The 12,727-nt window shown below is 48.5% G+C and overlaps 4 protein-coding genes across 4 annotated transcripts; 2 read left to right on the forward strand and 2 right to left on the reverse strand.

The window, feature by feature from the left end:
* Positions 1-46: 46 nt before the first annotated feature.
* Positions 47-792, forward strand: HD556DRAFT_1447572 (uncharacterized protein; the record flags this gene model as incomplete). The annotated part of the gene is made up of 5 exons (XM_041307299.1): positions 47-187; positions 234-337; positions 392-421; positions 468-536; positions 591-792. The coding sequence occupies 5 exons, from the start codon at positions 47-49 to the stop codon at positions 790-792; spliced, it is 546 nt and encodes a 181-aa protein (XP_041155903.1).
* Positions 793-1,048: 256 nt separating this feature from the next.
* HD556DRAFT_1447573 (uncharacterized protein) lies at positions 1,049-3,188 on the forward strand (the record flags this gene model as incomplete). Its single annotated transcript, XM_041307300.1, has 9 exons — positions 1,049-1,257; positions 1,315-1,353; positions 1,408-1,599; positions 1,651-1,777; positions 1,826-2,046; positions 2,094-2,238; positions 2,300-2,437; positions 2,498-2,643; positions 2,693-3,188. 9 exons carry the CDS (start codon positions 1,049-1,051, stop codon positions 3,186-3,188), a joined length of 1,713 nt encoding a protein of 570 aa, XP_041155904.1.
* A 731-nt stretch (positions 3,189-3,919) lies between these two features.
* HD556DRAFT_1401514 (uncharacterized protein) lies at positions 3,920-4,925 on the reverse strand. Its single transcript, XM_041303835.1, has 3 exons — positions 4,758-4,925; positions 4,426-4,701; positions 3,920-4,370 (listed from the first exon to the last, which is right to left on the reverse strand). The coding sequence occupies exons 1-3, from the start codon at positions 4,881-4,883 to the stop codon at positions 4,209-4,211; spliced, it is 564 nt and encodes a 187-aa protein (XP_041155905.1). The 5' UTR covers positions 4,884-4,925; the 3' UTR covers positions 3,920-4,208.
* Positions 4,926-5,491: 566 nt separating this feature from the next.
* HD556DRAFT_839359 (uncharacterized protein) lies at positions 5,492-7,583 on the reverse strand. Its single transcript, XM_041311796.1, has 2 exons — positions 7,363-7,583; positions 5,492-7,313 (listed from the first exon to the last, which is right to left on the reverse strand). Exons 1-2 carry the CDS (start codon positions 7,397-7,399, stop codon positions 5,731-5,733), a joined length of 1,620 nt encoding a protein of 539 aa, XP_041155906.1. The 5' UTR covers positions 7,400-7,583; the 3' UTR covers positions 5,492-5,730.
* Between the last annotated feature and the right edge of the window lie 5,144 nt (positions 7,584-12,727).

Consider the following 12,727-nt stretch of genomic DNA (forward strand, 5'->3'; position numbering starts at 1 on the left):
CGCAACTACATGTTTCTCATAATCGTTTTTATAATCATCTACTACTATGTCAGCCCAGTCTATTCTCATTGATGGTACCGACCAGGTCATTATCCATGACAATGTCATTGTCATGGATATCGAGAACCTCCTGACTAGCTGGCCGACTTACGAGATTAAGTTTACGCCCGAGAACCCGGGCCCATTGGTGAGTCATCTCGATCTTTTCATATTACTTACTGACTTTGATTTAGAAACTAATCATCCGGCTCAAGGATCCCGTCAAGATGGTCCATATTGAGGAATCTACCGATAGCGAGGCGGAGTTATTGATACCAGGCAGTCGCAAAAGGAAAAGGTGTGTCATTTTGTTCCAATCTTCTCACAAATAGATTGCTAACTCAATGTACAGAACCGATCGCGAGCGCAAGAAAATCAAAACGTGAGTTGGTCTTGCGCGTCATATTAACTAACATTAAACTTTCTAGGTTCTCAGCCGATACCATCAAGCTCGCTGAAGATCTTGCAGGCCTCAAAATTACGTCTCAGACTTCCGGGTAAGGTTTTCTTATATTTACTTGATCATCATGCTGACAAATTTTCATTTACAGAAATAACACTGTCAAAGCGAGACCAGTGCGCTTAGTGGGAGCCTGCAAAGATCCTCTGCCACGAAAACCCAGATTCAACAGTAGCACTCATTGGCCGCCCCGCCGCCATCTCCGTTTCAGGGACGTGGAAGATAAGGATTGCATTGCCAGTTTAGATGTTTTGCGAGCTGTGCCTGCTCCTGTTACCACAGACTTTACTTAGTTTATATTTTGCTGTACCGTTCTTTTTGCTCTCGCACTGCTTTCATGTTATTTTATTTTGTAGTCTGTACACAAGAATCATGTAATTGTAGAATTAATCATTGTAATTGACGCGTCAACATAGATTTTGAGATATCGCATAGACGCGTCGAGGTTTCCCAGCGTGTTCTCGAAACACGTCAATAGAACCAAACAAAAGCTTGTAATCGATAATGCCATGCACGCGTCTTATTTCCATCTTATCTACTACTACCATCATGCCAGCACGTAGGCATCGCTCACTGTCAACCTCCAGTAGCTCGTCATCAGACAGCGATGACTCGATGATGAGTCAGTCACGCTCCACTTCGCCACCTACGACTTCGCCAATGCACAAAGAACCGAAACGGAAGAAATCCCTGCAAAAACGCGCGAGGGAATCATCGGATAGCAACACCGACGCGAAAAAACCCAAAAAACGAACAAAGTAAGTCAGTTTCGCATTATCAGGTGCATATATGCATATCTAATCCCTCCATCTTAGGAAACATAAAGACTCAGACTCAGGCAACAAACCCAAACAGTAAGTACATGCCAGCACATCTGAGTCATGCTTATCTCTCAATGTCCGATACAGGAAAGGAATGTCACTGCAAGAGCAATGCTTACACATTGCACATTGGATACCCCGAGGGGTAGACATGTTTTGCAAACTTACTGATGTCTTTTGGGTCGCACCTCTTGTCGAGCAGCGAGAAGCAGCTGAAAAAGCGGACCATATCGAGGACGAACAAGTTAAGAGTGACCGTGAAGCAATATTGAAGAACATGTAAGTACAGCTCATGATCACATTTCATTTTCGCTGATAACACTACTCTAGCTCCAAGGATGAAGAGGCACGAATGATGCGAACCTACAAGAAGATAACCACGGCTGCCCCATACCTACTAACGCTGGTCAATGGTAACAAGAAGAAGCGGCGAGAACTTGAGGGACTTCTCACTGAGGTAAGGCATGCATATATGCACTGGTTTGCGCGCTAATGCCACTTACAGATGCAAATGATTATCGGACAAGTTCGTTCGGAGGATGCTAGCCATCTGAAACCTGTCATTGGACAGTATGCAGCATATGACCCTGACGACAAAGATCTGGATCCTCCCATTCGTGCTAATAATCAACGGTCACACGCAAAGATGGGTATTAATCACCCGCAGCTCGCCAGGATGCTCTGCCCTGTGAAGCACTTGGGTGAATATTTGAAAGATCCTATAGCGTAAGTACTCTCCACCATTGGTTGAAGCTACTGATGGTTGTGATCAGAACACGCCAAAAGTTGGAAAATGGAGATATCAAGATGCGCGCATTGGTCTGGCCGGCCATGGTATACTCTGGTAAGATCGCTGGGGAACATTTCAACCCTCAGCTGGTGCAGAACGGGCTATTTGAAGGATACCTTCTCGAGCAAGTGAGTGATTTTTTATTAGACCAATTGATCTTTGAGTATTCATCAAACCTGTCTCTCTCAGGTGATGAGGCATCTCTTCACAGGACCGTCCTCCGCTCTTTGCACAGACAGTGAATCTGTTGGGACGCGTCCATGTAATGCACGTCTCCATAATATGATGGAGGTAGAAGCAGAGAATATTGCATATGGTGTGATTCAGGTACGTCTTTCAATATGCTTACTTTTTACATTTTAACTACTACTCAATGTCCTTATACAGAGCCGTTTCACCATCGGTTCACGCGACAAGTGGAAGGAAGAAGACGGCACTTACAATTACCGAGATGCATACTATCGGATCATTTCGACAATCCGTGACGCCCCAGACCCTAGTTGGGCAAAGGCACTGCACGAACATTGGAACCTGTATGTATTAACTTCTGTTATGAGCAGTATCTAACCTTGAGCTTCGTAGCAAATTGTTCAAAAACAAACTTGGGCTTCGCGCCTCATCTTCCACGAACACCACCGATGACGATGACGATGACGACTTCGCTCTAATGCGAAAGCAGTATGAGCAGAGGCTTGCAGACGAAGCCACTGCGCAGATGGTTTCTTCAGATTCTGGTCCCGGTGGAGAGGAGCTGCCTACTCCACCAAAGAGTCCATCTGTTCCTGTCACTGCATCTGACGGCGCTAAATCTAGCACGAGTCTGCCACCCGAGATTCCACCTCCCAGCCCAGATCCAAAGCCTCAGGAATCTGCAACATCCGAAAAGCCCGAGGAGCAGGTAGTATCTGCTAAGGAACCAGCCGTTAATGATTTCAGTGATCTTAGTGAGCCTGACAAACTCGACAAAGAACCCCAGCCACCAAAGTCCAAAGCCAAGAGGGGCCGTATTTGTAAGGCTGTTGTACAGTCACCGTTACCAGCACCAAAGAAGGCCAGGACGAGCTGCAAGAAGAAATGAACGGTCACGATCGCTTACTTTTGTAGGTCACCGCATGCTTTGCTTACCATCGTTGTGCTGACTAGCATGATATTCATATTTCAGGCCCGCACACCATTCCATCTCGTTGTATCATGTCTCTTCACATCAAGGTCTTCACAGTGCTGTCCATCTCTTTGTTGTTTTCGCTGTGTCTTCGCATCGACACTTTCGCACTGACTTCCGTCTGTTTCATCATTTGTTGTACTACTACCAGGATCCGGGTTTCTGACTGCAACTTCCCTCTGTTGTAACTCACCACGCACTTTACAGTACAATCAGGACCTTACTCATAGCTAATGCCATGTAATATGATAGCAAATTAATATCTGTCTAGCATGACATATCAGTGTGATAACCGGATAGAACAATGAAAATGGCTTCGCAGGGCATATCAGCATGATACATGGCTAGCAACTGAGGAATGATCAGCAGTTGAGCAGCACATTAGCGAAAAAAACGAACCTAGGTATGACCAGATAAGCGGACCCTGTGACCTGATACACCTGCCGGCACTTAGAGGCCTTCTAAGGGCTGATGCGACCTTAGCATGCCATCGCTGGAATGGGAAATTTTGGTGATGGTAGATGCAGCGTCATGTGCCACATGTCATGGAAATCCACAACAGGCAGTCAAGTTCATGGAACAGGGCAGTGGTCCCTAGCCTCTCGGCTCAAGACTCTAGTCGAAGACTTCGAGTCGGCCAATCCAAAGCTGGCGGACAATTATTTGGGTGTGTCTAATGCTGCCTAGAGTTCTACAACCGTCACCGACAGAGCTGCTGCTGATCGGGCAGCAGCAGAGTACAGCGTATAGGAGACTTACAAGGCAATGTTCGTACAAACATGCGCACCCGTCGAAGTTGGTTGCTTCGTCCATCCTGGATGGACGCTTTGACTTGTAGTCCATCCGTGCATCCCCGCGAGAAAGTCGCAAAAGAAAGATACATATTCACAGCTACGCTGAAGAAATCCAATGACATCAACGAAACCGCATCCGTCACTAAAGCGTAAGGCTATAGTCATATTCAGTCTGCGCACTCTGCGCAATCCAAAGCACAACCGCCGACAGCATCAACGCCACGTTCTGCGACACGTTCGCATAGCCGTAGTAAGTATACTGCTCGGGGTAGTCCATCATGATGTATTTCAGCACGAGAAGAGACTACAACGGACATTAAACATCGGGTAGCGTCAAAAAAAAAGACATCGATGCTTACCACGCTCCCCGCCAGTCCACCAGCCATGAATGCAAATCCGATGAAAAGGAAAAGGCGGGCCCTCCACACAGCATTAGAATCTCCATAATCGTCACCTCTAATCCTATCCTTGTCGATCATGTTGATGATGAGCATGCCAAGGAGCGAGCAGATACCCGGCACCCAATCAACGAACATCACATGAACGGGAGGCGGGATTTGGGGATCATCATAAGGCGGGTGAGCATGCGCAGACAAGATGGCAGCATCGAGGAAAGTCCAGTTTGCAAGTGCGAACTACGGAAAGGACGTGCGGTTAGCGTCAGCAAGGGAGGTAGAAGAAGCGCACGGACCAAAGCGCCCGCGAGGTAAATGCCAATAGTCCGGCGATGCTTTCCCAAGTTCAAGTTGAGGTCTGGAAATGGGTTTAAACACACCCTGCGGGGGTCATAGTCTGAGCGAGGGAGCGACATGGGCATTGGGGACAAGCTTGCTGTTGCACTGCTCTTTTGCTGTGCTGGTCACAGGCGGTCACCGGAAGCGTGGGAAGTCACTTGTAGGAAACAAATATTCGATCAGTATTGGAACAGCGCATCATATATTCGATTCTCATTCAGATCTTTTTACTATGGCATAGTAGCGCCATATCGACGCTCCTCAACCAAGTGGACAGTGAACAGTGAATGGGGCCTGCCATGTAGATTTGAACGTTTGGTATTTACCAATCCTTTGTATATTTTAGGGTTAGGGTCAGAACGTTTCTGAGGAAACCGTCTCCGTGGACACCTCATGTATACACCATGCACTGCCTTGACCTCTCCGCAAAAGCTCCAGAGTGAAACGTTCATCAGACTCACTCGTCTAATCTTTCTTCCTACCACAGTAACGACATCGCATTCAAAAACCTTGCGTTCACCACACGTCAACGGTACTGGTCTCCAAAGACTGCATGAAATCTGCTGCGCAACTCGGTAGGTACAACCGTAATAATCTTCAAGTTACAACAACGGGGTATCTTCGTGAAGTGCGAGGCAGTGTGAATGGGGGGTGGGGCGTACGTAAATCGTCAAAAGTGGGGCATACTGAGTGAGGGGGATGTGGTAGCGCACGAAGGGTATTGTGCGTGGAACGATGTGAGTATGCACATAAAACCTATGTATAATTACAGCTAATTCAACAACATAGTATCCACAAAAACCAAGATCTATCACGGAGGAAAAGGTGAGCGCGTGGACGTTGATGTGGATGTGATGAAGGGTGATTTTACAGGTGTCCTATGAAAATAAAGTCCAAGACCGACGATGCCCGCATACATCGGTTGAGAGATCAGAATCCGGCAGGTGCCACAAGCATGTTTTCAAAATTGAACAACTGCTCAAACGTATCGTGCCCCTGCGCCTCGAGTGGATATTGGTGCACCTCCATCGTCGATGCGTCAAAGGAACCAGGCGCAAAGTCAATGTTGAATGCCGACGGGTGCTGGCTCATGGACGCCAACTCTCCTCCGCATCCTGGCATACCGAGCTGAATTGGAGGAATAGCACTCAAGTCAAACTCGTCTCCAGCAAGAAGGTCGCTGTGACTTTCCCATGCGCCCTGTCCTTCCCAAGAATACTCGGGGTACCCGAAGTGCACGTTATCCAGAGGGGATCCAGACATGGGCGAGTCTAGTTCTCCATCATTCATGCAGGACGCTAGATCCCCATGGTACGAGAATGCGGAAGGCATGCAGTTTATGGGCGTATATGGGCCGGTATGCGGGCCGGATGAAGCGGACGCTATTGACGATACTGGAGAAACCATTTGTTGACTGGCTTGCAGCATGGACATGTCGGTGGAAATCGACAGAGGATGAGGCGCAGAGGGGTTCTCGAACATCCCATGGTAGAATCCATTGGCCTTGAGAGCGCTTGTCAGCCTGACGTCAAACTCGGACATTAATCGGGTACTCACATCAACGCCTGACACATAGGCGTTAGGGTGCGAAAACTGCTGTTGGGGCAAGAAATCAAACTGCGACGCTGATGAATTCATTCCATGGTCTGGATGCGACGCGCGGCGGCTGATCATTGGTAACAGTGACGGCGATGTCGGACACGAAGGCATGTAAACCGTCGGGACTTGGATTGTCTGCCGAGCAGGTGGGGGAGTAGGAGCGGACGCAGAACGGCCATGCTTCATCGCTGTCGGGGGTGACAATGGAAGCACAAACGAGATGCTGCTCTCACAATCCGTCTCGTGTTCAAACTCGCCTCGCTTGCTCTTCTTCCCCTTCTTGTCCTTTGACCGCTGGGGGCGATATACGTAATTCGGGTACATCTGCTCGTGCTCCTTCTTCTTTTCCTTTGCCTGCTCTTCCCAGTAGAGACGCTCCTCTGCAGAAAGCGCTTTCCACTGCTGGCTGATTGTTTTTGACAGATCTGCTTGTCGCTGCTTCTTTGTTGGGGCATCAGCGTACGCTGCCGATACTGCCTCTTCTTGAGCTTGTTGTCGCTCCTCACAGCACTTCCTGCGGAAGAGGATGAAAGCATTTTCAGGGCGCTTGATGTAGTCCTCGTCACCCTTTCTTGGTCTACGCTCGATGTCGCTGCATATCGACGACTTGCGGCGTTTGTGCGATGATGGGGATCCAGGGCCAGAAGATAAGGTGAATGATGATGTGGAGGAGAAGACCGAAGTCGATCCTTGTGAAGTGGACGATGAAGGGGAAAGAGGAGAAAGAGTGCGAACGAGCGTGGGGTGTGAAGGGGTGAGCGTGAGCTTCCGGAGATCTGGCTCAAATGGAGAATTAGCAGGGGACGAGTAAGGACAGGTTTCGCTTTTATCAACAGGGAAAGTGAAGGCGCGCGGCGTCGGAGAAATAATAGCCAGGGTAGGCGGTTGAATGGCGTCTGTAATCACCTCAAGTGCTGATAGAGGTGAGTGGTTAGGATTGAAATGTTGGATAGAAGGGCTTACATTGAGAAGGGGTATCGTGTGTGCGGAATGCAGGCATGATTGTTCTGTGTCGAACAATGGCTGCCACGGTGAGTGAATGGGGGGAAATAATGGGAAGGAAGAAGGAGGATGGGTGATTGATGCTTGAATAATAGGTTTCGCTAAGGCGGGGCACGCGGCTACTGAACTGTTTTCTTTGTCACACAGCGCGCTATCGAGCAAACAATTGGGCGAGTGGGGCACACAAAGCGAATACAATACGGACCGCCCGTTATATACTATGATCAAATCGTCCATCGAAAAGTTCCGTATGAACTTAAATCGTACGTCCGTTTGAAGGAGGACGCTTTGACTGAATTGGGATACTTTCATTTCGCGGTACTCCGAATTTGGGGGAAACAATGAGAGGGAAGCATCTCTCCGCTTATGCAATCGACCCTCAGGCTGAGACAGAATCACATCCATTTCATAGCCAAACACCGCATAAACAGATTTCTTATTGTCTTTTCGCCGAATTTGCTGGCTTCCTCGGCCGGCGATATCCCCCACAGACTATCTAATCACAGATTATTGACCCCGTTTTTTTTCCCTCGTACTGACTCGGTCGTATACCCACGAAGAATTCCTTCCAATCACCTCACCCTCCGCCGACGGTTCCGTTCCATTGGATCTCGTCTCACTATGCACAGACCATTCAAAGGTGTTCTGAGGCGTAGTACGTCTGACTGATCGCGAGTATGACCCTTGTCATTTTCACATGTTCAAGAGCTATTCTCGGACCGTCGTCTTCCTCGACGTTAAAGATTCCATTTTAAGTATATGTGACCCGTGCCATTCTCGATTGGGCAAGTTATGAAGATTGACTCGACTTCATATTTCGAGGGAAAGGAAGGTGAAGGAGACCGGCGTGGTGGCTATACATTCGTCACATCTCGCTTTGGCGTAGGAGCGAACATTAGATCCTATTCGTTATACCGCACCACGTCCTCCCGCTCACCTGAGTTTACACAGCAAGGGCTTTAACCTCCAACTTGTTCACCGCCGAACAGTAAGGATCTTGTCATTTACCCCATGTTGATGTACGTTACGGTATCCCAGTACTACTCGCTTTAGAGCCCCGCCCGGTCGTACAACTTATGACGGCCTTCAGAAAGGGAATACATGCACCCTCCCGTAACACGTGTAGTCCGCTTCGCCAATGACTCGGTTACAATGTATCGAATATTCTGGGAATATGTAGCTCGCTCGGTGGATGTGCGAGGGAACCCCTCCCGCCCAACGCAGCCCAATTCCGCTTTTGGCCCCTTAAGACCGACCACGTGTATACAACCAATGCTTCTTCGTGCACTCTTCACCGCGGATATAATCACACATATTGTCAACGAGTCAGTACTCGGCGGGACATGGTGAAAACGTGTTATTCTACCAAGTTGCGTGTTTGTTGGACCCTGCACCGCGCACCAGGCAGGAGATCCCAGTTTCCCCGCAATCTCAAGTGCGTCATATTACTCGATCAGTTTAGAATGCCGTACGTACTTGTTCCTAGGGTTACACCGCCCGCTGCAGGCACTTGCTGTGCTTGGAGTCCGAGACTTGTATCACGGATCACAACTTGGAAATGTACAGTTGACGTACTCTCTTCGGAGCATATCCACCCTCCAAATCCTTGTTAACCATCCTCGGACTTGGAGGGTCGCTGAACCATCGTCGGCAAAAGTGCGGCTCATCCCATTACCGGTTATGCCAGTCCTTCGGGATATCGGTTAGGGCGGTCTGAGAACATACATATATCATATCAGAAAACCCTCCCGCTTCAATTCAGTGTCGGGACGAAACCCGGAGAAAATACAAATGTTGGCACTGACGTGACCATCGCGGAATCAAATGTCTTGCGCAGCGGAGTCAAGTCTAAATTACTCTTCGTATAAACAATGAACGAAGCATGTGCCGCCGTGAGGCTGAAGGGGATGAACTTTCACGCCTTTTTCGATAAGGAATGATTATCTAGACTTTTCATCCAATACGCCAAGATGGGATTTATTATTCATTCGGGGATGGGACGACGACAAAGCGGTCATATCAAGCAATCTAAATCACGGTCAAGGACAAGGCGAAGAGATGACCCGCGGGCGACGAAAAGGTATGAGGCCCTAGCCCGATATCGACAGCATTCAGACTGCAAAAAGTTTGTGGCGTATCTGATTACATACTAATCCTCGACGTAGCAGCGAAGGCCCATCCGCACTACGCTTGTAGCCGACGTAGATATCAACACGAGGCAGCCATGAGGCAAAGTCTGATCAGAAGATACCAATAGCGTGTGCATCCAGCATCCATTTCATGTTCTTCAGTCGAGCCCCCTCTCATTGCCAGCTCTCTTTGCAGGCCAAAAAAAGGGGACAATGGCAAAGACGCACGCAATCGATTGATCTGACGACTGGTGCCAACGAAGCAAGCTAATCACGGGCGTAGATCATGCATGTATGCGGATATAAAAGGGACAGTGCGTGCCTTCGCCCGCCTCGTGCCCGGTGACGGGCATACCGGGGAAATATTGGTACGTGCAATGGAATTCTGCCCGGCTGATCGTGGTAACCCCTGGAGGTACCTGAGAAGGCCAGGACAAATGTTTGTGCACTCGAGGACGTCGAGTCAAAGCGCAGACACCGTGTGAATAATTAGCGTATGACCGTGAACAATACCTGAGTCAATGAGCCATTTCAACATTTGATCATGATCACGCCACAGCACTCCACAACCTAATTCTGCTACAAATGTCCTCAATTAATTCTGATTTGTTATCTTTACCAAGATAACCACAAGACTCACGAGTCATATCCAGCGAACAATGGCACATTGTCTGTTTCTGAGCAAAGTGAGAGAGAAGCGCAGGACAATGAGCGATTCAATGCTGGAAGTTGGAAATACGTGCATCCGGGTCTTAGAAGGGCCATGAGTCGGCGATAGCTAGGACAGATGGCGGTGGCTGATGATGGCAACATCGAATTTTGACTCTGAGGAGTGAGATGATATTAATGAGGATTAACTCCTTCTCTTTCGGGGGCGCGTGTTGTGACTCGATATCAAAGAGGGGTCTTCCTTTGTTCCCGTTTCGCTATTCCACGGAAACTGGGTAGATTATTGCCGGGGCGAGCATACTCCCTCTTTGGATATGACAATGGAGTTCGTATCCAGAGAGGGGCGCAATAGGAAGCTAGTCCGAGTCATCTATTATGACATCAGAAAGTGGTCAGTCTAGGGGCATAAACTCCTCAATCATTCATGCCGCCGGTAAAGAATGAGGATTAATCACCGAATCGCGGACATACGTGGGCAACCATCACCGAGTATTGGTGTGTGACAGAGCAGGCGGTGTCGCACTCGAGGCAGATATGCCAATTGCAGTGAATAATGTCAGATCTTTCAAAGATCGATTGGGTGCAACATGATACGACGTGTCAGTGTTTCAATTGAAGATACAACTCAGAGTGATATGGCACAACGTACCGCGTCCACAGGGATCAAAGGCGGTCAAATTTAGACAAGCTAGAAGGAGGCTTGTCTGACAGAGGACAATGAATATGAAAGTGGTATGAGTCAGAAGACCTACGTTGTGACCGGCTGGAACATGCTCGCTAGTGCTACGCATTTTGAAAATTCAAAGGGGGACAGAACGTTAACAGATCATGACGCCACATCCTAGGTAACAAGGCGGCCAGGTGGACTCGGCTCGGAATCATCACAAGGTCATGTAAGGCCGACGTGATCCGATCCGTGACTCCGTAAAGTTGCACCCAATACATTGCCGACCAATGGAAGATGTCAAGGAGGTGTAATACTCGCAAAAGCGGCTGCTTCAAAGGCTCATCAGTGCCCGATCTGTTCCAATCAGCGCTGTGAATGAGAATGATGGCATTCTGAGGGTTATTAGCTTGGGATTACGAGCTGAACGGAACTCCATTAGATGACTAAGCCGACTGGCACACGTATGCTGAGATTAAATATTTGCTGTTTGTCTGCTAGCCTAACCATTCATGAACCTATTTACTTGCATTCTCGCCACTAGACCTGTGAAATGTTCCAAGACAGGGCTGATTACTACGATCATGCGTCCAGACTCCAGGCTGCCCAATGATTACGGTGTCCACGGAAGCTTCTTCAGACCAGAACTTGTTCTGAAATCAATCACTGCATTTTCTATTGGCCGAACAATTCCAGCGATCTCTCATTGGTCGAGAAAACACTATGGACGCTTTGGACTGGCCGACCACTTCTCGAAGCATAACGTAACTCGCCGGCCATAGGATGCGAACAGTTCTATGTATAGCCGTACGACTCACCCTCTTACGCGTCTCGATATTCTGTACTTGATTCAATCGGCATCGGCAGTGCATATATACGAGATTGACAACCGTGGTGGGTTACGCGTGTTTTTCCACGACGAACACCTCATCAGAACATCAAAACACGACATCGGTCAACTTTACTGCTGTCCGATCCACGTATTCCCAACGCAACCTGCGATGCGTCTGGCTTTCACCGGTCCTGAAGCAAATGATAACTGTTATCACCAAGAGCGACCATCTCGAAACCAGACAGAGCCCAGCAAGTTGGTTGATGGAGCAGCCGAGGCCTATTGCTTTTTCATAAACGTCCATTAATGGACATTCAAAGGGAGCCCCATAACGAGTTAGCGCGGCGAAGTTCTAGCCGGTCACGAAAACACGTGTAACATCGCCGCCTTCTTTACGTTGTGAGGATGGCGGGCCGCGGCCTCTTCTCACTATCCCTCACCGAGGATCGCGGTGACTAGGTATTTCCCGGCTGTCGTTTACGGTTCCGAATGGCCTTGTAGGTGTCCTATAGGTCGAATATGACACATGCAGTGGCATGCGCGCTATCTTTCTGACGCGATTCAGGGGAATTCGGAGAGTTCACAGGCTTGCTCGCATCGAATTCTTACTGATGATAGTTGCTTTCACCAGGCGAAATGTGATCACCCGCAAGCTCGACTACTATTGGCCGCGACAGTCCACGACTCTCATATGGTGTCATAAATATTAAAATAGACAAACGATGGTTGCCGCGGATTGTCTGTTTTAATTGTTCAGGTGGCTGACAATGTTCCAAGAATCGGTCTGATAGTGGTTGCTGCCCGCCATGTTTTGCAAACGAGATATTTGACCAACCTAAATTTCCGTCTGCTATTTGGATTTTTACCTGAATCACAAGGCAGATATCGACGCAGTTCACAAATGGCTAGTTATTTCACGAGTCGTTCCACATGTCCAAGTATCACGACAACCCGCCAGGGGTGGAGAAATCTAGATCAATGGAACCACCTGGAAGAAGGGAAGGGAAGAGATCGATAAGGTTTGATGTTGAT

Source organism: Suillus plorans (assembly GCF_016647745.1).
Source record: "Suillus plorans strain S12 chromosome Unknown HD556scaffold_65, whole genome shotgun sequence".
Taxonomy (NCBI): domain Eukaryota; kingdom Fungi; phylum Basidiomycota; class Agaricomycetes; order Boletales; family Suillaceae; genus Suillus; species Suillus plorans.

Bases quoted from the DNA above. Each gene is read 5' to 3' on its own strand.
- HD556DRAFT_1401514 (XM_041303835.1), bottom strand. From the start codon at position 4,883: ATGCCCATGTCGCTCCCTCGCTCAGACTATGACCCCCGCAGGGTGTGT. The intron at 4,702-4,757 runs GTCCGTGCGCTT...TCCTTTCCGTAG, and splicing joins TTTACCTCGCGGGCGCTTTG to TTCGCACTTGCAAACTGGAC. The intron at 4,371-4,425 runs GTAAGCATCGAT...TGTCCGTTGTAG, and splicing joins GTGGACTGGCGGGGAGCGTG to TCTCTTCTCGTGCTGAAATA.
- HD556DRAFT_839359 (XM_041311796.1), bottom strand. From the start codon at position 7,399: ATGCCTGCATTCCGCACACACGATACCCCTTCTCAAT. The intron at 7,314-7,362 runs GTAAGCCCTTCT...CACCTCTATCAG, and splicing joins ACACGATACCCCTTCTCAAT to CACTTGAGGTGATTACAGAC.